General features: G+C 45.2%; 2 protein-coding genes across 9 annotated transcripts in view; one reads left to right on the top strand and one right to left on the bottom strand.

Moving 5' to 3' along the window:
* The first annotated feature begins 12 nt into the window (after positions 1 to 12).
* Positions 13 to 17,530, top strand: tubgcp4 (tubulin gamma complex component 4). Of its 2 annotated transcripts, none has more exons than XM_063187762.1 (18): positions 13 to 185; positions 308 to 436; positions 521 to 643; positions 763 to 816; positions 905 to 961; positions 1,064 to 1,143; positions 1,651 to 1,849; positions 4,495 to 4,660; positions 5,015 to 5,139; positions 5,503 to 5,553; positions 5,679 to 5,784; positions 6,006 to 6,098; positions 14,030 to 14,174; positions 14,591 to 14,768; positions 15,184 to 15,318; positions 15,779 to 15,895; positions 16,489 to 16,628; positions 17,326 to 17,530. In XM_063187762.1, exons 1-18 carry the CDS (start codon positions 108 to 110, stop codon positions 17,330 to 17,332), a joined length of 1,983 nt encoding a protein of 660 aa, XP_063043832.1. In that variant the 5' UTR covers positions 13 to 107; the 3' UTR covers positions 17,333 to 17,530. The 2 variants fall into 2 exon arrangements, with proteins under 2 accessions (XP_063043832.1, XP_063043831.1); XM_063187761.1 differs by having other exon boundaries at positions 6,006 to 6,113.
* Positions 17,531 to 17,629: 99 nt separating this feature from the next.
* Positions 17,630 to 26,129, bottom strand: part of tp53bp1 (tumor protein p53 binding protein, 1) — a 37,002-nt gene continuing 28,502 nt past the window's right edge. For 2 of the 7 annotated variants that reach the window (XM_063187753.1, XM_063187758.1), the window contains 9 exons: positions 25,698 to 25,889; positions 25,011 to 25,208; positions 23,901 to 23,963; positions 23,241 to 23,441; positions 22,094 to 22,188; positions 21,747 to 21,851; positions 19,969 to 20,165; positions 18,888 to 19,021; positions 17,630 to 18,154 (listed from right to left, as the gene is read on the bottom strand). In XM_063187753.1, the coding sequence (XP_063043823.1) occupies positions 17,970 to 18,154; positions 18,888 to 19,021; positions 19,969 to 20,165; positions 21,747 to 21,851; positions 22,094 to 22,188; positions 23,241 to 23,441; positions 23,901 to 23,963; positions 25,011 to 25,208; positions 25,698 to 25,889 (1,370 nt within the window). In that variant the 3' untranslated portion in view covers positions 17,630 to 17,969. The remainder of the gene's footprint in view (positions 18,155 to 18,887; positions 19,022 to 19,968; positions 20,166 to 21,746; positions 21,852 to 22,093; positions 22,189 to 23,240; positions 23,442 to 23,900; positions 23,964 to 25,010; positions 25,209 to 25,697; positions 25,890 to 26,129) is intronic. The other 5 variants (XM_063187759.1, XM_063187760.1, XM_063187754.1 and 2 more) reach the window with 4 other exon arrangements.

The following is a 26,129-nucleotide window of genomic DNA, read 5'->3' as shown; positions in this document are numbered from 1 at the left end:
GAGATAGTTTGCGTCATCAGACTGCGGCGGCAGATTCGGCGGTGTTTTGGTTTTGAATGACATGTCTGCATCGGTCTTGTTTTTGAAATATTCCTAATAGCTTGAAAATGATACATGAGCTTTTATTGGCATTAAGTGGATATCCTGGAACGATATTCTCGTGGAATAAACGGACAGGCTTGCAGGTAAACCATTATGAATGGGAATGAACAGGCTTAGCTTAGTCCAACGACGTTAGCTATTACAGCGGTGGGTAAATTATATATCATTCTGAAACGCATTTTTTTTATTTCATTTTTTTCTACAGGTTTCTCAAGAGCTACCCTTTCTTCACCCAAGTGAAATAAGTGTGCTGAATAGGCTGTGCAAGCTCGGCTCAGACTACGTGCGTTTTACAGAGTTCATAGAACAGCATACTGGCCATGTCCATCAGCAGGCAAGAAGAGCACATCTGAACACATTGCACTGATTAGGATAACTGTTGAGCCACATTAATTACAGCTTCTATTTCTCCTAGCAGGAGCACCATGCTAATCAACCAAATCCCACCGGACTCCATGGCATTTACCTGAGGGCTTTTTGTACAGGCCTTGATTCCATGTTGCAACCATACAGACAAGTACTGCTTGACTTGGAACATGAGGTAGGGTGTTGTCTTCTTTTATAAATAATGCAATGCAATATATTGCAATATCCCAATAATGTATCAGTATTGTATCTATGGGATATAATAATAATTCTTGATGACATTTCCTGCTGTAGTTTCTTGGTGATCCACATCTGTCCATCTCCCATGTAAACTATACGCTGGACCAGGTGAGTGGAAATTATTTACCTGTATTCTCCTTCGTATGGTCAGTAGGCTAAGCTTATTTCCTACAAATATTTTTCCTTTTCTCTTCAGTTTCAGCTGCTTTTCCCGTCTGTTATGGTGGTTGTAGAAACCATCAAGTCACAGAAGGTGAGGCTCAACTAATTGCGAAGTCACACCCTCCACTATTTATTAATGCATAATAAGTTCCATGTGGGATTGGTATTCATGTGGATTCTCTCCTGTTTTCAGATCCATGGATGTCAGATCTTGGAGATGGTGTACAAGCACAGTTGTGGGGGGCTACCTCCTGTCCGCATGGCCTTAGAAAAGTAGGTGTACACACTACATTGTCCGCTTCTTGCTGTGATAAAAATACAGGGTGCGCCCTGAGGGGGTGAAGGAAGAGGGTTGGAACTAGGGAGAGCAGGTTCTTCTATATTTCATCACACTTAGCTGATACTTCTATTCAGAGTGATTTGATTTACATTTAGGTACAGGGAGAGTATTGATTACAGTCCCTGTAGCAATGTGGGGTTAGGTACCATGCTGAAAGGCACTTCAACCATGGATTATATGGGATTTGAACCTGCAACCTTCAGATTCCAAGACCAACTCTCATACCATTAGGCCATGGCTGCCCCAGATTTGCATCATATGTGTACATGTCTATCAATTTTGGCTTGACTGTTGACTGTGGGTGCATGGCTGCTTCGGTGGATGTGGGTAAAATGTAGGCTAATTAATGCAATTTGTAATGTAATAATCACACAGTAAAAATGCAAAACAAACTCCTCAGATGTCCAGACAGCTTGTCCCTCTCTTGTGTGCACCTGCAGGATCCTGGCGGTGTGTCATGGTGTGATGTATAAGCAGCTGGCGGCGTGGATGCTGCACGGCTTGCTGCTGGACCAGAGCGAGGAGTTCTTTGTGAAGCAGGGCCCCAGCGGAGGGGCGGCGGGGAGCCAGGACGAGGAGGAGGAGGACCTGGGCATCGGGGGCCTCAGCGGCAAACAGCTGAGGGAGCTGCAGGACCTGGTGGGTGGAGAGAGGGATTACATTACATTACATTGCATTTGGCAGACACTTTATAACCAAAGCGACGTTCAAAAGAGGATATAATCATAGCCAACATCACTAGCAAATACAAAGTGCACAGGAAATATACAGAACAACAAGTGCAGATGCAAAGAAGTGTTGTTTTATGTATTTATTTATTTTAAATGAGTACACACACACACCACACACACACACACACACACACACACACACACACACACACACACACACACACACACACACACACACACACACACACACACACACACACACACACACACATTCAAAGTACACACACATCATGTTAACAGTCTGCTCTGGGGCTTGGCCAGCTCATGCATTAGTCTAGTAGATACTCAAGAAAGAAGTAAGTCTTTACTTGTTTCTTGAAGGCTGCAAGAGATGTGCTTAGTCTTACTGCCTCTGGGAGACCGCTCCGCCACTTGGGTACAACAACGGAGAACAGTCTTGACTGGGAGTACCTAGAGCGACTGGATGGCAGAGATTATCAGTATGGTAACCAAGATGAATCATACCAAGCGTCACTAAATGGGCATGACTTTCTATTGATCTCCATTCATTCTCCTAGTCTCCAAAAGCGGCATGGCTACCATATAGTTGCCGCTTAGGACCTCACATCTTGTGGATTCCTGAACACACTCCTTATGAACCATCTCTTCCTTATCAATCGTCTCTGGTTGTGCCAAGGATACTCTTAGAACAATGAGTGTAATTTGCCGCATGTCAAAAGTAAAGCATGAAGTGAAATTGGAGTACATGCAGTGATTCATTGTCTGCCTGAGGCCCACAACCTCTCTTTTGAAGAGAGAGGTTGTTGGCCTCAGGCAGACTGTGCACACGTCTATGTCTATCTACTTTTTTTTATTTGGGCAGAGTCCTATGTAGCTCTGCTCTGCCTATCGTAACAACAAAGCTCATCATATACGAAGATGTGTGTGCAGTGTTAAAGGACATATGGGTGGGCCCAGACCTGTCTACCATAGTTGCACAGTGAAAAAGGTTAACTTGTAGCTCTAGTCTGGCTATTGCAACAACAAAGCTGGGGGGTGCGTTCCTCGAAAGCGTAGTTGTTAGCTAGTTAGTAACTTGGGATGTTGCCAATGGGAAATTGCATTGCAGACAACAAAGTAGCCAATGGAGTTAGCAACCATGGTTTCGAGAAGTGCACCTCTGCATTGGTGATCAAAGTTTTTTCAGTGCCGTAGGAAGTGTCAACAAACACAAATGTTGTATTTACAGGCCTACCCATACAAGGTAATAAACATAAAAGCTTTCCGGGACTCAGCTGCCAGGGCTGGCCCAGTAATTTGAAAATAAGAAACTTTTTTATTTTGGGTTTAGGGGCCCTAATAATTGGAGCTTTTCAGGGGTTTGGTTCCAAATATGGTGGTGTCATATGGAGAGAAATTATATTTGAGGGCAGGCCAAGTGACATTTACTTTTGACTTTTACATAATGCTGACGGTCTCAGAACCACAATCCCTGCCTTTGCATGACGTATACAAGTTATATTTATAGTTTTACCATTGAAGAGGGGCTTCTAATGTTTGAGCTTGTCAGAAACAATGAGTTTTAATGATGACTCATGTTCAGCATGTGTGTTTCTCTTCCAGCGGTTTCCTTATTTGGTGATATCTAGGTCATTACTGAGATGTCTTCTCATTGGTTTAGAGCTGAGCACACGTTCTATTTATCGCCAGGGAGTACAGATTTATTTGATTTCAGGGACATTTGAACTTGCTTTCACAATGCCCCACAGAGTGTCTAAATCTAGCTTGTGAATCTAATACAAAGCACAGGATACCAGTAACAAATACATCATCATGACATGGAGACCTCTCTGTACCATGACACATGGTATTCTGCTCGTCAAAGACACAACTGTTAGATAGCAGACAGACAAGGCATCTGTGGCCTGGGAATCTTTCTTTAATTGTAAGACAATAAGACCCTAGTGCCACATATCTAGTTATCCCCTGGTAATAATACATGGACAATTCAGGCACTGTCTTTTTTTTACAGCTTGCATGCTTAAGTTCTAAGAGTATCCGAAAGTTCCATCCAGTGTGATACTAACTGTGATGTTGCATATTTAATCAAGCTCTCAGTCTAGAGGGACTTGCCTTAATAAGAGCAAGCCAGGCCAACATAATGCGTGTTATTATTAATTAATAAAGATTGAGTTAGTCAGCTCTGTCAATAACAGACTTTTCCACCCACTTTTAATCTTTCTCCACCCACCCCCAAAATTGTTCTTGATTTGTATCAGCTTATTAGTGTCTCCTTGAAAAAACTTTTTAGGGAGGAGTACTGATCATTAGTGCTTCTTTTTCGTGAGGAAGAGTTGTGGGAACTTAGAAGACATTTTAGGGGCCATTTATCAAACAGACTTTCATACGACAGCTTTATTCGGTTGGTTATATGATCATAGCATTACCATGCTGCCTTGATGCTTGTTTTAGTCTGGTGATAGACGGGATAGTTTATATCATCATTCTTGTTCTTTTGACCAGGTCTCAAACGGACTCCCATACTCCAGCTTAAAGTATTGGTCTGGTTATGTCATGGTTTTTGTTCTGTTTTGCATTCCCTTTGTTCTCCAGAGGTTAATTGAGGAGGAGAACATGCTGGCTCCGTCCCTGCAGCAGTTCTCTCTGCGCGTGGAGATGCTGCCCTCCTACATCCCTGTACGGGTCGCAGAGAAGATCCTCTTCGTCGGGGAGTCGGTGCAAATGTTCGAGAAGAACAACCAGAGTCCGTCCCGAGCTGGTGAGAGAGCTCATTATTCGCTCTTGTTATCTATTCTACCCACATAAAGCACTGGGGTGATCTGGGGTGATCTATCTGCCCACGTAAAAAGCACATGTCTCCGGGGTGGTTGTGTTCCTGCGGTGCCAGCCAAGTTCACTTGACTGCGGTTGTCAGTGTGGGATGCTGTGGTGTTTTGCAACAAGTGTTCCGTAATACCCTAATTGAATGTCAGTGACCTGTATGGATATGTGATATGTAAAATCTATTTCTGAAAATGTGTGTGTGCACTCTCTCTCTCACTCGCTCGCTCTCTCTTTCTCTTTCTCTCTCTCTCTCTCTCTCTCTCTCTCTCTCTCTCTCTCTCTCGGACAGGCTCCATCCTCAAGCATCAAGAGGATATTTTTGCAGCAGAGCTTCACAAGTTGAAGCAGCAGCCCCTCTTCAGCCTCGTGGACTTTGAGAATCTCATAGACCGAATACGCAGCACAGTGGCTGAGGTGTGTGTGTGTGTGTGTGTGTGTGTGTGTGTGTGTGTGTGTGTGTGTGTGTGTGTGTGTGTGTGTGTGTGTGTGTGTGTGTGTGTGTGTGTGTGTGTGTGTGTGTGTGATGATTACTCAACGCTATGTGTTACCCACTCACTCTCTATTACGTAAGCATCGAGAATGTACATAACTGGAAATTTTTACTGAAGGTTAAAACGGAGACTACTTGCTTGATACCTTATATAAAAGTTATAAGAAGTCCATGACTTAAAACGAATCGAGAAGTGAACATATTTGACGAATGTTTACACAGTTGTGTCCATTATATGTGCTGTCTTCCTCTGAGATACACGTGAATAAAGTGCTCTGTCTTTACAGCACCTGTGGACATTAATGGTGGAGGAATCAGATCTCATTGGCCAGCTAAAGGTAGGATGAAGGAATGTGCACAGCTCTGAATGGTGTTTATTGCTAGACATTTTAATCAAAGCCACAGTTTGATCAGGGATACTTTATCCTGCATTGGACGAGTAATGCCTTCCTGTGTGTTGTAGATCATTAAGGATTTTTACCTGCTGGGTCGAGGGGAACTGTACCAGGTGTTCATAGACCATGCCCAGCACATGCTGAAAACCCCGCCCACAGCTGTCACAGAGCATGGTACATACGCTGCACCGATTACATTTTATACATTGCATTGATTTTCAAATAATTCTCCATACATCCAAGAGGTGATCCAAAGGGAGATTGCATGCATGCAAAACAGAACTCTCGGTTGAACTTAATTGATAAGAATTTGAATGTTATGAATGTAATGAAATGAATTTCCTCTTAAAATTGTGAAAATAACAGCTGAAATGGAGCGGTGTGTTGTATTTCAGATGTGAACATGGCGTTCCAGCAGGCGGCCCATAAGGTGCTGTTAGACGATGACAACCTGCTGCCTCTGCTGCACCTCACCATCGACTACCAGGGCAAGGACACCAAAGGTGCCGCTCACACTCTACATCTTAGCCTCTTTACGCAGATGGGCCCGCCTGTGCACTTAACTCATTGCTGAAAAGGCTCAACTACATCATAACAACAACATGTCATAACTGAGAGCCTTTAGAAACAGATTAACATATGTGTAACCAAGGCCTAACAACACTATCTCTCTTTCTCTTTTTATTATTGTTATTTTTTATGTACTCACTTACCGGCCACTTTATTTTTTATGTACTCAATTACTGTAAATCTTTTTGGAATTAAGCGCAATCTGAGTGTAATTATAATAATGTAATGTAATATACCAGGATATTTTAGGGGCTTTTGCCCCTATTGTGAGGACCATGAAGATTTTGGACAGGAAAGCAGAGATTCTATGAGTATTACAGGTATAGAAGAGAGAGATGGAATATGGTTAGGAAATTACCTGGGGGGCATATTTGAACCTAAGTCCGTATGGGCATCTTGCCCACTCATGGTACGCTAAGTTCCACATCTCCTTTATCTGCTCCTTCTCTCACTTTCTTTCACCCTCCAGAGTGTAATAGCATTGCACCAGTAACGTGCCCTGGTGTTTATGGCTGGTGAGGCACTGACTTTTCCAATATCAGATTTTCAAATATACAGCTACATTATTATTAAATATTTGCCAAATAGGCCTACCGATAAGTTTCATATGTCATAGCTTTCTTAACATAAGGTAGGCCTACACATAGGCGGCGCTACAGCAAGACTGGGGAAGCTAAAAAAACATTGCATTTCCATTGAAATTTCCCATACATTTCCATGCGCAACTGCAACACATATCCATACTGGCTATTATATGTTAAAACGGCTTGCCATATGCTCTTGCCGTGCGCCAATGGAACTCTCAAACGCGACAGGCACACACACACACACACTGAAGGCAGGGGAGGAAGACGGCAAGTTGCCAGACCATGGACTATTATCTCCCAAAAATGTCCCGAGCAATCAAATCATACACACGAATGTCCACAACTTTGTTTCTATTGACATTTTCATTCGCTACGTCACTCTACCTCCATCAGGCCAGTATCAAAACTCGCAATCAAACTCGCAAAACTAATGACGAGGCAAAATGCGCACACACCGGGGGGAGACAGGAGAGCAAAGAAGCCAGCTGATTGACCATAGGTACCATGGCCAAAAATATCACATGGGTCTATCATATCCAACAGACATTTCAGATGTCAGTTTTGCAGCCCAAATAATACAAATATGCTGTGATTTTGAATGTCTAGTTGAAGTAGCTTGTAATGATGTAGTTCGCTACATTTTACAGATGGAGCTAGCTTAATATTTCAATTGGATGTAGCTTGTCTAGTGGAGCTAAATGTTAGCTTACTACTAGGTTCTACAAGTAGCTTGCGCAGCCAGACACTGTTCTCGCTGCCTCGCACTGTACACTGTTCACTCCAGTCACACGCAGATGCCCAACAAACACAAGCGAATCTACACACATCACATTAGGCCTACATATGGTAACTAAACCACCCGGGAAGCCCACCATGATTTCAGGAAAGGTGTGCATTTTTGAAAGTGGTGTTAGCTTGGTGACAGGATAGCACAGGTGCTTCCTTTTGAAGTGAGGGCTTGTTAGACGGAAGACAAGTAGAAAACATTGATAACAACATTGCCACCAAATAGTAAACTTAGTGCTTCGGCGAGCACATCAGGGGGAAAATGGATTTCCTACCTTATTCTGTCCTGTTAATTCCTGTTACTTGAAGCTCTTAGTTTCGTTATGAAATCCACTTCCATGGTAGCAGTCAAAGTGAACAAAATAGCCAACACTGTCATGATTGAGTCATGTACTGTTATTGTGCGCATGCGCCAACATATTGTTAGAATGTAACTTCAAATGTAATGCGCATGCAGGATGTAGTTTTGACAGTTGATGTTACAGTTACGACAGGAGTCGGCTGTGTGTTTTGGGTCTCGCTTAATAAACCTCCAAGAAAGACAGAAGTTGTCCGCTCGTCCATCTAAGGAAAATACTACATGGTGTCAGAAGTAAAAGTCGAACATGGCGAAGTTTCATCCTCCCGAAAGTTTGGATTTCACTCGTCCGGAACAGTGGCCAGAGTGGCGACAAAGGTTTCAGCGATACCGGCTAGCGACGAAGATGAACTACGAATGTGGTGCCGTGCAGGTGAGCACTTTGCTATACGCCCTGGGAAGAGAGGCTGAACAAGTGTTTAATACATTCGTTTTCGATGAGGATGAGGATGAGGATGATTATGAGACTGTGTTGGGGAAACTTAACTCATATTTCGTGCCGAAAGTCAATGTCATTCACGAGCGAGCCCGTTTCTACCTAAGGGGACAGAAGCAGGGGGAATCGGCGGAGGAATACATAAGGACTTTGTACGAGTTGGCGGAAACATGTCAGTTTGGGAGTGTTAAGACCGAAAACATCCGTGACAAGTTGGTCATAGGGATAATAGACAAAGAGCTGTCCGAAAAACTCCAACTGACAGCCGACCTAACGCTCGATATGGCCGTTGAGATGGTACGGCAATCGGAGCAAATAAAGGGTCAAGTTAGCCAGCAGGCTAAAGCTAGCTCTACCGAGGCTAGCTATCTGAGCGAAGTTGCTAGGAACAGTAGGCAGGCTCGAGCACCGAACTCTCAGTCCAGCTCGAGAGGGAGGCAGCAGACCAACCGCTCCCAACCGCCGAAAATGTGTTTCAGATGCGGAAGGGAACACCATTTTTCACAGGGCCAATGTAAAGCGATAAACGCTACGTGCCGTAACTGTCAAAAAGTGGGGCATTTCGCTGCAGTGTGTCGGTCAACAAAAGTAAACGAGTTGGTCAACATCAGGACAGCAGACTATGGGGCAGAGTACGAGGCAAGCGGGGGCAGTGAGCACTTTCTGGGGGAAATAACAGCCGCACGCACTGTTGCCGACTCCACCACCCCATGGACTGTTAAGCTAAAAATCAACAACACGTCAGTAGTGTTTAAAATCGACACAGGGGCCGACACCACCGTGATATCAGAACAGACATTCCATCGACTAAAACACCCACCCGTGTTAGCTAAGAACAACACAAACCTCCATAGCCCGGGAGGCAGACTGGATTGTCTGGGGAATTTCGATGCCACTGTCAAGTACTCTGGGCAGCTGTACAAATTCACAATACACGTCATCAGGAGTCAGGGCAGTGACTTGCTGGGGCGTAATGTGGCTGTGGCAATGGGGCTGGTGAAGAGGCTGAACGAGGTGCAGGGCACATACGACACAGAGCTGGGTCTACTCAAGGTGGCACCTGTCAAAATCCGCCTGAAAGAAGATGCTACACCATACAGTGTGAGCACTGCGAGGCGGGTGTCTGCTCCTCTTTTCCCCAAGGTCAAGGCTGAGCTGGAGAGGATGCTGCAGTGTGGTGTCATTGAGGAGGTCAAGGAGCCGACGGAGTGGTGCGCACCCATGGTCCCGGTCCCGAAGAAGAACGGCGAGGTGAGAATCTGCGTCGACCTCAAACGCCTGAACACTGCAATAAAGAGGGAGAGGTATGTCCTGCCCACCATTGACGACATCCTGCCGAGGCTGGCAGATTCTCGCATTTTCTCCCTGCTAGATGCCGCCAGTGGGTTTTGGCAAATCCCACTAGACCGGGACACGGCGATGCTCACCACCTTCATCACGACCATGGGAAGGTATTTCTACAAGCGGCTCCCCTTCGGTATCTCGAGTGCCTCCGAGATTTTCCAGAGGGAGATGTCGGTGCTGTTCCGCGATGTGGAGGGCGTCGAGGTCTTCATGGACGACATCTTGGTCCACGGTGCTGACGAGGGCCAGCATGAGGAGCGACTACAGACAGCCCTTCACATCCTGAGGGACGCAGGCCTGAAACTCAACAACGACAAGTGTCGTCTGCGGCAGAGACGGCTGACGTACCTGGGGCACTGCATCGACCAGGAGGGCATCCGACCTGATCCTTCGAAGGTCAGTGCCATCACGGAGATGCCGGCGCCAAGCGACGTGCCCGAGCTGCGGAGGTTCCTGGGTATGGTGCAGTACCTGGGGAGGTACCTTCCGAGCCTGTCAGCGACCATCAAACCCCTCAACGACCTGCTGAAGAGCGACGCTGCGTGGTCCTGGGACACTCAGCAAGGTAAAGCAACTTGTCTGCACAGCACCCACACTGTCATTTTATGACATTAGCAGGCACACGATAGTCAGCGCAGATGCCAGCAGTTATGGGCTAGGCGCCGTACTGCTACAGAGACATGATGATGGACTAAAGCCAGTAGCATTCTGTTCTCGGACATTGACTGACTCTGAGACGCGCTATGCGCAGATAGAGAAAGAGTGCCTGGCAGCCGTTTGGGCATGTGAGAGGTTTTCACAGTACCTCTATGGCTTAGAGAGTTTCACAGTGCACACAGACCACAAGCCATTAGCCTCACTAATAAACAACAAAGATCTCGACACAGTTCCTCTGCGATGCCAACGCCTACTCATGCGTATGATGAAGTACAACCCCATAGCAGAGTATGTGCCCGGCAAAACACTGACCGTAGCAGACACACTCTCGAGACAACCGTTACCAGCAGTGCAAAGTGAAGTGTCAGAACTAATCTGTGATGTCATAGCTTTCGAAAATGCAGCGCACCACGCCTGGCCAGTATCCCCATCGAAGCTGGAGAGGATCAAGCAGGAGACAAGCATGGACTACAAACTGCAGGTGGTCAGCAGCCTGGTGGCACAAGGCTGGCCAGCCCACATGAGTAGTGTTCCGATCCAAACCAAAGCTTACCACCAGTGGAGAAACAGCTTCTCTGTCTCAAAAGGGCTGGTGCTGTATGGTGACCGCATCGTCATCCCGCACAGCATGAGACAGGACATCATCAACCGGCTGCAAGATGGGCACCAGGGTATCACCAAGTCCAAAGAGAGGGCACGCATGTCTGGAGAGAGAGCTCCAGGACCTGGTGACAAACTGCCCGGAATGCCTGCCAACCAGACCGACGCAGAGGAAGGAGCCTCTGATCACCACCGAGCTACCATCCAGGCCGTGGCAGAAGATCGCTGCAGACATATGTGAGTACGACAAACAGCATTATTTGGTTGTTATTGACTATTTTTCTCGTTACCTGGAGATCGCCCACCTGCCAGACCTGAGCAGCCATACCACCTGTGCCCATCTGAAGAACATCTTCGCGCGGTGGGGGTGTCCAGACGAGCTCTACACAGACAACGCAGGACAGTTTGTGAGTAGAGAATTCAAAACCTTCTCTGAAACATATGACTTTGCACACCACACTTCTAGTCCCCACTACCCCCAGTCCAACGGTGAGGCTGAGAGAGCTGTACAGACAGCCAAAAAGATTCTGCGGCAGGCTGACCCGTTCCTTGCTCTCATGAGCTACAGAGCAACACCCCTGCAAGCCACCGGTGCCAGCCCCGCACAGCTGATGCTGGGCCGCCAGATCAAAACGACTGTGCCCACTGTCGACACAGTCCTCTACCCCAAGTGGCCTGACCTGGAAGCAGTCAGGCAAGCCGACACCAGAACCAAGGAGGGCTACAGGCGTGCATTCGCCAGGCGTCACGGCGCCCGTGCACTTCCACCTCTCGCTCCAGGGGCGAGCGTGGCGGTGAAACTGGACAACGAGTCGGGTTGGACAACATCCGGCACGGTCCACAGCATCCACCCTGCGCCTAGGTCTTACCTGGTGCAGACCGACCGAGGTGTCCTGCGTCGGAACAGGCGTCACCTTCGCCCAACACTCGACGCAGACGATCAGCCTGGTGAAGCAGAGGGCGCGCAGGCGTACCACACAGAGACTGTCGCTGAACAGCCTGTTCCTGCAGAACAATCGCCAACCCGAGTGACCTCCCGAGGCAGGGTCATTCGGACACCTGCGAGGCTGAAAGACTTTGTACTAGATCGAGCATAGTCTGCCACACGGAGCAAAATAACCTCCGGCAACTATGCAGGTTAATGGGTAGTCCACCCCATGACCTTAGGTTACCTGTGTGATGTGAAAAAAAAAAAAAAAAAACCTCACACACACAGAACTTGCACACACAAACACACATGTTGATTGTATGACTAACAAAAACAAAAATGTTGATGTTCATTGTTCAAAACAAAAGGGGAGAGAGTGATATTTGTCGCATGTTGTAATGTCTTAAAAAGGGGGGAAGATTCCATGTGTTTACTATCCACAGTAATGAATGACAATATTTTGAAAACAAGGAAATGCTTAGCTTGTATCTTATTTAAAGTGTTGAATTACAAAAAAAGGTAAAAGATGTACCAGTATGCGTGTTTAGAATGTGATATGAATGTTTGAAAGTAATCTGTCAGCGTGCCTGGGCATAATAATTAATAGTCCACAGTTGAATTATTCGGTTCCATTTCTGTGTTGAGCCCAGCCATAGCCTTCGTCTCAAAAAGGGGAAGATGTCATGATTGAGTCATGTACTGTTATTGTGCGCATGCGCCAACACATTGTTAGAATGTAACTTCAAATGTAATGCGCATGCAGGATGTAGTTTTGACAGTTGATGTTACAGTTACGACAGGAGTCGGCTGTGTGTTTTGGGTCTCGCTTAATAAACCTCCAAGAAAGACAGAAGTTGTCCGCTCGTCCATCTAAGGAAAATACTACAAACACGACCGACTGAACTTCAGATTCGCTATGACGTAACTGCCAGCAAGCCTCTCAATGCCAGAATGAGATTGCGGCCAGACTGCTGCTGGCCTCACCACTGTATGTTTCAGTGGGCGTTATGCCAAAGCGTTCAGAGTAAAGAAATTATAATCACACGTAGAAAATAGTAAAAAATTATCAGGAAAATGAGGGCACACCATACATATTTCTATTAAGTGTATAAAAACGTTTAATACAATATTACCACAGAACGAGCAAAATGGCGCATGCGCACAAGCTTGTTAACGAGGGATTGCGCAATCCGGCTTGAGGCAAACTAGGAGTTGCCCCAAATTCAGCGTATTGGGAGAAATTTGACATGAAATGTGAAAATATTACGATTTTGGTCACGAAAATGATTGAAAATGATTGAAACTGTTTAACTACTGCACAAATGGTAGTTATGCTGCAGATGCTCGAAAACAAATTCTTGTTACTATTATTCATATTTACTGCATCTCATCATTCTCATAGGGTTGGTGAGGCACTGCCTCCCCTGCCGTATTGGAGCGCACGTGCCTGCATTGCACTGCATTGTAGTCACTTCAAAAGTGAAAACCAGACATATCTACTGGTGTATGCCAACTTGTTCTGACAGGTTCTCCTGTTTAAAAAGTCTTGCATAAGGATTTGTGTTGAGTTTTTAGTTTGCCTATGTAGAAGCATTGTTGCGTCATGTTCATTAGCTGCAAGAATGAGAAGATGGCATCATCAGCATGTCTGTAGATGATTATAATTATATTCGGATGGGTAAGTCAAACTCCGGAGAAACATTTTGATGTGCCTTCAAAGCTTCAGGTTCAGCTGGGGCTATTGGAAGTTTGATATGAAGCAATGAAAATATCTGATCAGAGGGAAGTTAAGCAGTTTGTATTTCAGAAGTGCTAAGATATTTCTTTTGTGTTAAACATCAGTTTCCCTGAGATGTCGTATGATGTAAAACAAGAAGTATTACATAATGTGATTTGTTAACATAAGAAGGCACTTTGGTGTTTTGGAGGCATAGCCCTGTTATAAATTTGCTGTTACCATAATGATGAAATGTCGTATAATGTATGACTAATGTCATTAGCATAGTACGATGGTATTTTCAACAACTATTACAGAATTCCACTGTCAGAACAGTGCGCATTATGAGGCTTAATTCTGTGTGATGCAGGATTTAAATAGGAGCTACCGGTATGTGTATCACTCCTTGTCTGTCTGTCTGCATGTTATCCAACAGATACCTCCAGTTCCAGAGAGGGGAACACCCCTCCCCAGGAGACGTCCCCTCGTGAGGCCCCTTCTAACGGCTGGGCAGTGCTGGGACTGGCCTACAAGGTGCAGTGGCCCCTCCACATCCTCTTCACGCCTGCAGTGCTGGAGAAGTGAGTATGATCCCTATAGCTGTAGTTCTCCACATATTGCCTGTTGCTAGTTTATGGCCTCTTCACATCTGTAGTGCTGGAGGACTGAATAGGCCTATAACCCGATGGCTGTAGCCTAGACACACATGGCTGCACAAACTATGTCATGGCCATTGCCTTCTTTGTATTGTCTCCATAGATATTACATGTTGCTGGTGATGTCCTCTTTTTTGTCACTTTGGTTATAAGTGGCTGCTGCTCAATGCAGTATGACCACAGAGCAAGAGCTGAATTAGTACCGAATAATTTCTTTATCCCACTTTGCTGCTTTTTCTCTCTCTCCACATTTTCCTCATCTTTCTATCTTTTCACATGTCGTCACCATTCCTTTCTACTGCTGTCCCTCTGTCACCCCGCGTCCCGCCCTCCTCCGTCAGGTATAACGTGGTGTTCCGGTACCTGTTGAGTGTGCGGCGGGTGCAGTCGGAGCTGCAGCACTGCTGGGCCCTGCAGATGCAGAGGAAGCACCTCAAGTCCAACCAGACCGACGCCGGCAAGTGGAGGCTACGCAACCACATGGCCTTCCTGGTGGATAACCTGCAGTACTACTTACAGGTGAGGAATACCTGAAGCCGGAATACCTGGCTAACCTGGCTTGAGAAAGTGCACTATTACTGAGTGAACACACCAGTGGCGACAAGAATAAGCAACAGAGTCGCTGGACTGTGTGGCAAAAACGAGACGAGTAATAGCCGCGACAGAGTATGGCCGTTAAAAGCAGAATGAAAGCACAGGACACTCCTACAATCTACTACGCTCTAATGACGTCAGTGAACCGTCTTCTATTGTCCTTGCTTCTTTTGCAGCCATTTGCAGTTCTGAATCAATTAATTAGTAATATTAACTATAACAAGACATAAGAAGTTAGTTATTAAATTGTTAGTTATTAAGTTAATTAAATTGAGTTTATTACATTTTCAAAGTTGTTACTTTTATCCATGTTGATAATGAAGTCTGTGGTGTGTTGTAGGTGGATGTGCTGGAGTCCCAGTTTGCCCAGCTCGAGCAGCAGATCAATGCCACACGAGACTTCGAGAGCATCCGATTGGCCCACGACCACTTCCTTAGCAACCTGCTCGCCCAGTCCTTCATCCTGCTCAAGCCTGTAAGTGCGGTAGCAGTACAGTAACCTCTTCAAGCCTGTACAACAGTACAGTGACCTGTTCCCACTGAAGTAGGACAGCAGAGTCTAACACAATTTTTTGACTTTTAGTTTGTTTTTAATTGCCTTTATGTTCAATGGTTACATGGTTTCTGTCTATCCTAAAGCAGTCACCAAAATCTCTTAATCTCTCACTAAATCTAAATATTTGTATGGTCTTCCAAGTCACCCTAACTGGCTGTACAAAAATCTAACACCTATCTTGCTTTCTCCTGTGGGGACCCTGTTCTTGTCATCATCATTATTATTAAGATGTACAGTTGACAGGTTGATCTCCTTGGCCTCTCCAACACCATCAGTACCACGCTCCTTGAGCCCTGCCTCGTGTAAGTGCTTATTAATGCTGACTGCAGGTATTAACATTGACATTTATGGCTGTCCCGGTCTCCTGTGCTGTCCTCAGGTGTTCCACTGTCTGAACGACATCCTGGACCTCTGCCATAACTTCTGCTCCCTGGTCGGACACAACGTCGGCCCTCTGGACGAGAGGGGAGCTGCTCAGCTCGACATCCTGGTCAAGGTCTGACATTTTTCTAGGTGTTACTTTGCTCTCAGCATGTTCATAATGCATGGTGATGGACATCTTGGCTGTGCACTGTGACAAAACTAGAACACGTCTGTTGTTTGGCCATTTGTCCAGTTCCTGATACCAGTCATATAAAAAAATGTGATGTGATATCATGATTTGATTTGACTAAATTATGGCCCCTGGTGTACTGATCAGCACCTTGCACGGCGGCATTGATCTGGTGTGACAATGTGAGACATTTCAGTGCCAAGTGCTTCTAGAATACATCCGAGAATGGGGATGCGATTTAGAAGCCTCTTACACATGCTAATATGGGTATTTTTGAGTTTAAGAAATCTCCTCAGAAGAAGTCAGTTTTTAGAAAATCAAATATTCCTTTAGTGCACTAAAACGCAACTGTCAAAATGGCATTTTTTTTTAACATTTATTTTTATCCACCTCGGGTTTATACCTTAACCGCATACATTTTAACAGTGTCACAAGAAGTGGTATAGTTCAAGTACAAAATGTTTAGTTTATTTTGTAGCATTGCACTTAAACGGACAGTAAATTAAAGTGTAACCGAAATATTTTCTGTTTTCCAGGGTTTCAGTCGCCAGTCCTTCCTGCTCTTCAAGATCTTATCCACCGTGAGGAACCATCAGATCAACTCTGATCTTGCCCAGCTGCTGCTGCGGCTCGACTACAACAAATACTACACCCAGTCAGGAGGAACGCTGGGCAGGTGAGGCCATATTTTGTGGAGGTCTGAACATTATGACCAGGGTTCCAAATTAACTTTTTCATTACCAGACAAAATTGCTCTAAGATTTTAATCTTACTAGCCAATCACACACTCACTGATGGGTCAAAGTGGCTAATAAATTGGTCTTTTCTACCAACCAAGCTAAAATGTTACCAGCATCAGCACTAGAACCCTGATTATGACTGAAGAGTCTCATTCCAACAGGTTATCCTATTCAACAGTTTAGTTGTATACAACTTTTTTTTAATTGAATGTTTTATATGGAATATACAACCTAATGCCATTGATTCTTGTTTGATGTTAATGGCTATGTTTGCATGACGTTTTCAAAGCAGAATGAACCTTCATTCAGAATTAGAGAGTTAATAAAAAGTTAAATATGAATTAAATGTCTCAGGTAAATGTAGCCAGTATGTGTGAAACAGCTTTCCTGACAGTAACCATTGTTGTATTGTATCATAATAATAATGGCAACAGCAAACACTCTTGCAATTCACTTAGAACTCTGTTGGAGCTTACTTTGTTGGCAACCAAACAAGGAAACGCCCAAAATGTAATTAAAATCAATCACTTGAAGTATAATCTGGACCAGAATTAATTCAGTAATTGATCACTGTGACAAGAGTTCTATTAAACACTAATTGCCTTTCCTTTGTTATGTTTTTGTTTGGTGCAGCGTGTGATTGTGAGACAAGAGCTGGAAAACCTGGTCGCCAAGCTGCAGTTATTCACATTCCACACAAGATGCACTTAGGTTGCCATGATGACTGTTTCAATAGGCAGAAGGGACTACTTGTGCCATGCGTCATACCTTTTATCATAATAATAACCGACCCCCTCTCTGACTACATAGCTACTTGTATTTAAAAAGCCCATCCCCGCTTGTGATAACTCTTCTGTTTGTATTCATTTTCATGTATTGCGTGTAAATATAATAATGTCTAGTTCTTGAAAGAACGAATGAATAAAAAGGCATAAAGTGTAAGAAATAAAACGGATCACAATTTATTACGGCATAAAAACAGACGGGTTAAAACTATGTACATGAGACATGCACCATCACTAACACCTCAGCACACACTCACATACTGGATGTAAGCCTTCCACAGAATAAGAGGCACGAGCTTGTTGTCTGGGATCAGGACTGCATGTCTCCACACTTCATGACATACTACAGATGGACATACAAGAACTGATCCTAGGTCAGAGCTGTATTACACATTCAAAAAGAGCAGCTGATGGCAAACACAGGTGAAAACTTCATGGATGGGTTCAGTTGTCAGTGGGTAACTGTGTAGTTTGGGAAAGGGGCCGTTTAGTTCATAGCGCGTAGTCATGGCTGTACTGGGGGTCAGATTTGTAGTCCTGGCGTTCTCCGATGATCAGACTCTGGACGAGCCACTCGAGGGAGACGACAGGCAGGGAGGCGGAGCTGGCCAGCTTGATCACCGCTGATGGACAGGACTTCTCTGTTACCATGACGTCATACGTGTTGGCTGGAATGTCTGTCAACACAAGAGTTTTACAGAATCCATGCATTAAATGAAACAGAACACAGCAATGTTTTTATTTTAATGAGTTTCAAAAGGTATTATGATGTTCAAAGTTAATATTCAACTTCGACAACTCAACATTTTAACTATAAAATTCCCCAAATACAACCACAAGATAATGAGCCAACATTTTCTCCATGTATTCAGTTCATGGGCCTATAATTCCCAAGATTGGGTGCCAATCCCTTCACCAGCTTAAAAGCTATCACATTAACATGAAAAATATCCCCAGGACCAAAACATCCCCAAACTTTAAATGGAACTTCATGGTTCTATTTATCTAATATCTAATCTCCTGTTTTATTAAGCATCAAGTAACAGCGCAATTCAAAGGTCATTTTCTCATTTTGTAAGTGGAATGTTGAATGGGTAAAAAGGAGATGACGGGAAGTAAGATATAGGAAGTGGGTGCATCCCAATATGTGACCTTGCCTCCTCCACTTGTGCTTGTCTCCTCGTCCTCCGTGGAAAAAACGATAAAGTCTCCCAGCTGTCAGCCTCGCCACAACAACTTTTGAGGGACTGTTTTTCATTCACCATCCCAATTGCAAATGAGAAAAAGACTTTACAATTGAGCTTTTGCAAGATATTGAAATATAATGCTGTTGTCAGTGATGTCATCATGACGAGAAGCAAGTGGAGGAGGCAAAGTCGCATATTAAAACGCACTCATTGAGTGACATACCTGTATCCGCTCCTCCCTTCACTTGCTTGACGCTGGCTGCTCCACTCAGCTTCAGCAGCTCCCCCCACAGCTCTGCTGCACCCCCAAACACCAGGAGGACCCGCAGGCTCTTGAACGGGCTGCAGCGCGGATGCCTGTTCAAAAGGAGATTATTGTGTAACTGCTTGCTTAACCTTAGACCTAACTCAGAAGTGGGCATCAGTGTTGGAGCCAGAAGGGAACATGTCCTAGCCTAGAAATCTAGACGCCCCTAGCGACCGCAAATTGAATTTGCTCCCTTTTGCTGTACGGGTCTGGCTGCGCTAGGCTAAACATGTCCCATTTACACCTATAGCTTAGATAGGCTGCAAACCACCAGCAAAAAATGAAATGTTGAATGAAGTCATTTTAGAGAAGGCACCGTCAACCTAGCCTGACAGGACAGATCATTCATTTTGTATTTCTCCGTAATTCACAGATGGTCTGATTACGCTTCTCTGGGGAGGGTTTTCAGTCGCCTAACAGACGGCCGGTGTTACCGGCCAATAAGCGAACGTACTTGGGAGGATAACATGCGTCATGAACGTCAACTGTCAGCGATTGGTCACCACTCATTTCAAACCAGAGCTGAGCTCACTCCCCCCATCCAAGTGCTCCAGGGCATCAAGGATCCAGACAAAAATTGAATTACGAAGTAATTAATGTGGTCTGGTAAAACCAGGCTACTGTCAACTGCCTCTAAAGCCTCTAAAGCCTAAGGCAGCAGGAGGCTCCACATGCCCCCCGTCCCATTCTCGAGAACTGCTACCACAAAATGCCTGTGCACGCCACTAGAGGAGATGATTCATGGGGGTACTTTTCTGGGATCCATGCAACGTAAGGAGTATATCTATTTAGGAGAACAGTGGATGTTGAGAATGAGTGGGGTTCCTTTGGCATTATAGATGGCCGTGGCACACATTGTGTGCAAGTCGCCATGAAACACCACAGAAAACAAAGAGAGGATCACACCAGGCTGGATCCCACTCCTTTACACTGGTGATGCGTACTATGAATGATCTTTGTCTAACATATTGAATGTCTTGGTTGTCACCATCCTCACCACTCGATGACGCGTTGTCCAGGCCCCATCCCGGCGGGCAGAAGGTAGTTGCGGTAGTTGAGCAGCTTCTGCTCCTGACAGCAGTCCCGCACCCACGCGTTGGACACACACGGCACGCCACTCGCCACACACAGCAGGAACTTCCTGGTCCGACAGTGCTGGTCAGCAATTAGCAGGCTCTGATAGGCTGCTTTGCACTACAGAGAGAGAGAGAGAGAGAGAGCGAGAGAGAGAGAGAGCGAGAGAGAGAGAGAGAGAGTGAGTGAGTGAGAGAGCTTGAAATATAATTGAAATATATTGATTGAAATATAACAAGCTGCTACTCCTGCTACACTCCACTACCATAAATTATCTCATTATAGTGATGATTCACAGCAGGATCTTGTCTGACAAATTGCCATCCATGCCATGGCAGAGTGCAGCACTATGCTTATTTCACGTCTTAACCGAAACATGCTAAGTGAAATTTAAGGTGAAGGTTTACCTGCTGTGCACTTCCCATCCCACTTAACATTTAGAATAAAATGTCAGGTTGCATAAGCATATGCCATTTCGACTTCAACTGGGTACTTTTCCAGTCTAGCAAAAAGAACTCCTCCATTTCCCCACTTTCAGTCTCAACCCTTTGTGCTCGGAGCTTGACTACACTGAACTGTGCCAGCCAGACAGACAGAGGCCATTAAAATCAGCTAAGAAAATGGGCCAATCTGAGTCATCCTGATCATCATCACATCATAAGACAGACAGAGGACTTTGCAGAATCAAAAATCTTCACTTATTTAATGTACAGAGAATCATGTATGGACCTTTGAAACTCACACTGTCTCTACCTACTGCACCAAGTAGAAAAGTAGTGGACAGTTTGGACGTGGTAGCCACAGACGCTTTGAAGGTGCTCTAGAGTAGTGTTTCTCAAAGGGGGCTCTACGGTTGCCATTGGGAGGCATTAGTTTATTCGCAGTTTAGTCGCAACACTTTTGTGCTCAGAACCCCACTGCACTCAACTGTACTACACAGACAGAAGTCACTTAAAACCAGCTGAGAAAACAGGCCTTTCTGGACTACTGGATCATGAGCGAGACCGATGACTTTGCAGTGAATAATTGGAGATTTTTGATTCAGCAAAGACCACGATGTGTGGATCAAAGCCCTTTGTAAGTCCCATTCTACCTACTGAGGCAACAAGTAGGAAACAAGTGAGCAGTTTGGAACACAGACCCAGATTACGATTTAAAGGCGTTTCAAAAGGATCCAGGTGGGCCTTTGACAGAAAAAAGCTCTTTGAAACTCACAGTCTACCTACTTGCACCAGGTTGGAAAAAGTGAGCAGTTTGGACGTTGTGAAACCAGAACAGTTTAAAGGGGTCCAAAAAGGATTTTTGACAGCCCTTTGGATTGATGGGTGACTCACCTCTTCCTTTTTATGAAAACACTTCTTTTTCAAAGCCAGTATGTGGTAAACATTTTTGTATGTTACATAAGATGGGACGGCAGAGCACATAAACACAAAAGATGTCACACCAACATCATGTGACACCTCTGATGAAGGCTGCAGAGGCATAGTAGCTGAGACTTGATGTTCACATCAGAAATCTTCACGTCTTACTATCTTTGAAAACTAAACAGCTCCTAAATTATTACAAACAGGCCTAATGAACCTCTTTAGTTCTCTAGTTCTTTGGAACTGGAACCTGGGTCCCCGGCATAATGGAACAGCGTACCAGCTCACTCTGTCAAGTTGCCCCCCTTTGATGGACTTTTGCTAGATGGTGACTCACCTTAGCCTCGCGCACCATCCTACGTACTTCCGCGAAGAGACTTGGCTCCGCACTACGTCTGGTACCTTGTGGAGCGATGTTGACCGGTAGGATTTGGCCGGTGTTCTGACAAACGGACCTACATTGTAATTTCATCCTACGGTAGGAAGTTCTGTCTGACATGTCTGTTAAACGGTCCTACATCGCCAAAGATAGACGTCAGACAGGTTTGTTCAACAAATTATCCTGATTTTTCTAAAAATGTCCTTCCTGCTTCCTGCAATCGCGTCAGATCAAACAACCTCCAGACCATGAATACGAAATGAAATTGTAGTATTATGAGATGGTCAGGACCAGGCTAGACTCACCTGTTCCTCGTTGAAGTCGGGCAGCACCAGGCCTCCTCCGGCCTCCAGCTGACTGGTGATGTAGTGCTTGTTATAGGGGGCCGTCTGTAGGCAGTCTGAGGATGACACCACAGCATAGCGACACATGAGGAACAATCAACGGCTCTGTGAGTCAGTTCACACCATCCGAACATCACAACAACAACGAGTCAACATGGCAGCCTTATAAGGGCTCACGATAAAAGGAGAAGGGATCAAGGAGTTCTCCTGGCCCTCTACCTTTTCATGACATTGCTAACAATGGCAATGGGTTCCCGAATATACGACACATTTGTCTTGACTATTGCAAATAACAAGGTCTGGACTAATATTTGAGCAATATTTTCTTTTCTTGGGAGAGAGAAATGGGGAAGGGCTGGGAAATGACAGAGGCCGGACTCGAACCTGGGTCCCCATGGGCGTACTGCACCACAGCGCCCCCAAAGAAAGAATTTGAAATTAGTATTAGTGTTTATAATAATACACTTTGAAGAGTATTAAACATTTTATATTTTTCAAGGAACTTTATCGTTAAAACACTTTCCAACAGATTAAGTTACTAAAATGTATTGCTCTGGTCAGATGGCCCCTGTCCTTGTCATCAGATATCTGATTGGGCGATTCCAACACACGGGAACACACCCAGCACACAGGTAACTCTCTTCATTCCAGGCACATGTAATTATCATTGTCTTTTTTTAGATAAATGCCTTCAGAGAAAGCATACAGGAAATGACTAGGGATGTTGTTGGAGCAGAGTACCCGAGGTGGGATTCGAACCAGGGTCCCCCAGGGCACTTGCGCATTTAAAGCACCACTGCTCTAACCACTACACCATGGAAGATCCCCATGTGATAACCCGCTGTGTTCCTCATTAGCAATGGCATTGTCCATTCAAATGCATGGGGGAGGGGATTTTACACTTAACATTACTAGAATGGGGGCTTGTTTGAAATCTTTTGGCTGATGAAAGAATAGCAGAATTGGTTGATAGTACTGAACTTAAAATGGTTACATTTGACCAAAATTTCATGTGACCGCATTTGAATTTCAGGTGACCCATGTGTTGAAAAACAGTGGCCTAAGAAGACCTGGACGAATGAGAATCTTCTCAAACACCAACACCTACCTTCGTCCTCGTCACTGGTGGCCAGGTTGGAGAGGCGGTCGTTGAAGGAGGAGGCCGTGAGCAGGAAGGCAAAGCCCATGAAGAGAGAGTCGCTGGTGGGCAGCGGGCCGTGGCTGCTCAGTAGGTCTCCAGAGTCAGAGGGCAGGTCAGTGCCACTGCCTGACGTGTTACACACGCCCGTGCCTGCACCTGCCTGTGCACCTGAATACACACAGACACAACCACAAAGAGGGGTGACCATTAGGTTTACAAGAATTTTATTTTAATTTGATGGGCAAGAAGTGAAAAAAATGGCAACATTTGCAAGTCAAACACAACAGCAAAATGATCATTTTGCCTGCAATATTATGGACATTTGGCTGAGACATTTGGAGAAAATCTGATGGAAGACTGACTGTTTGTCAAAAATTAAAAAAATCAAATAATAATTTAAAAAAGAATTTTAAGACTCCATACTCGGAAAACTATGGACATTTGGCTGAACATCGCTGCAAATCAATAATACAAGTTACTATTTCATGCAAACTTCAATTAGCACAGCAATGTTTGGAAACAATTATCTGAAAAGTAAAATCAAGACACACGGATTAGCACAGACACTAAAAGAGCTATTTTAGCAAATATACATCAGAACTAGAAAGAGAAGCTTAAAACACACACCATGCCTAGTCAGAAGCTCACCATCACTTTCGGAGGTGGTGTTAAATGCTGCGGAACGTGCACCTGAACACATACACAAACACACATAGTTAGCACGCACATACACACGAGAACAAATGGATTAACACAGACAGACAGACAGACACATAGACAGACGCAGTATGCAGACACAGTAACCATAAAAAGGTAGCTATAATGAGGAAAAGCAAAATGCCAGTTCAGCATCATCATTGCTTCTGTGCTCCCGCCGCCACCACCACACAGTGCTGTGAAAGCCACATCTCAGAGCCCCCGGTGGTGTGATCATGCAGACAGACCCGAGGAGGCAATGTGACAGTGACTCAGGCCAGTGAGCGCACGTCTTCGCACCGTGACAGTGGCGCCAGTGTCACGCAGGACCCCATTATTTTTGACCTCATTAGGAGGTGGCTGCCGAGTGCAAGACACTCCAAATAACAATAGCTGACATTCAACGCAACCTCGGGATAAAGAGGCTGTCAGCACCACTGTGTGCGTACGTATATTCACCTTAACGCACGTTGGGGCCACTGTTAATGATGAGGATGGTGAAAAAAAACACAAAATAAACCTGATGTCTCAAGATCTGAATGATACCCAACATGCCTTGCACCACCTTCACCTTTTCAGACTGTGCTCCCCTGTAACCAACCGTGTGCTGTGTATGGTTAACATACCCATTCCTTCCTGCTCGGTAGCGAGTACTATGGCGGCCATCGCAATGAAAGCAGCCCATTCTTTGTAAGCACTCTCACACAAGAGTTTGCACAACATTGCTCATGTTAACAAGCAGGGAAAATCACAGGCACAAGAGAGTAATGCAGTCTTGCAGTCTTGTGGGGAAAAAACAATTCATGATCAAATATTTCAAAAAGTCCATTCAAAACATGCATTTAGAAATTAAATATACATTTAAAATCATTAAAAAGAACCGCAACTCATGGTTAGGTTAAAAAAAAAAAAGTGTAAAAAAATTCATGACCACTTACTAAAATAACTCACAAAAACAACAACAAAAAATCTCTCTACCCTCTCCATTCCTCATTCTATTGTCTTTTTGCTCTTCATACATGGCTCATGCCTCTGCCATACCGGCTTTGTTGGGGCCGGCCTTGCGTCCCCTCTTGGCGGGCGTGCGTTCCTGGCGCTCGTCCTCTGCGGAGCTGATCAGCTTCCTCTTCCCAGAAGGCCCTGGGGTGCGCGCGGGGCTACTGGCGGCCGAGCTCCGGGTGGGCGTGCTGTTTGCCGTCACGTTGCTACGACGACGACGCTTACCATCCACCAGATTATCTGCACAGAGGTGAACAAGATACCCATAAAACAACAACACGTTCAATGACTGAGTGTCTTGAAAAAGATCTCTCATTCACATCTTCTATGCAAGTTCAACAAGATTGCTCTAAACCTGTCAATCCTCGCTATCCATTAAATTGTCTACTCATTTGACTGTGTGACTTAAACACATCCACTTGGCTCAAAAAATGTCCAAGAGGGGTTAGGGATGACATTTTTGTCATACAGGGTTTGTCAAATAGTGTCTATGGATATAACTGAACAGTGTCTAAAACATTCCATCATCATTAGATATGATTGTACATCTGTTTGCCCTGATTCCCTCAGTCTGGTAGACACCCAGGCTACAGTCCACTTGTCTGTTAGTGACCCAGGCTGCCATATTCCCAGTCCTGTATTTGCCAAGTCTAGCACTACCCACCCAGGCTAAACAACCCTCCCAGTTGGCCACTAGCCCAGGCTAATATCCCCTTGTTTGGTACTCACCCAGGCTGATGTCGGCGGCCTTGGTGAGGGGGGTGAGGGGCTCGTAGGGGTCGAGGCCGTGCTGCTCTCGGAGGAGGATGCCCTGCTCCATGGAGAGGATGACGGAGGCCCGGCTGTACCACTGCTGCTGGCCCTCGCGCTCCACACAATACTGCAGCTCACCACCCACCGTCTTGTGGCCCTTCACCACGCCTGCACAGCAATTGCATTACGCTTATTTACTTGAGTTATTTGGGTACAGGGTATTGGTTACAGTCTCTGGAGCAACGGGAGGATCAGCACCTGGATCAAGAGCACCCCTGGCATGGGATTCAAACCTGCGACCTTCTGATACCAAGACCAATTCTTGGAATTGACCATAGCTGCCACATACAGCATATACAGTACTGTAGATGCAAATCATGTCATTGTCACACACATTGCCATGCTGAC

Source organism: Engraulis encrasicolus, chromosome 22, assembly GCF_034702125.1.
Source record: "Engraulis encrasicolus isolate BLACKSEA-1 chromosome 22, IST_EnEncr_1.0, whole genome shotgun sequence".
Taxonomy (NCBI): domain Eukaryota; kingdom Metazoa; phylum Chordata; class Actinopteri; order Clupeiformes; family Engraulidae; genus Engraulis; species Engraulis encrasicolus.
Note: the sequence above shows the minus strand (reverse complement) of the source record. Positions and strands in the feature narration are given on the sequence as shown.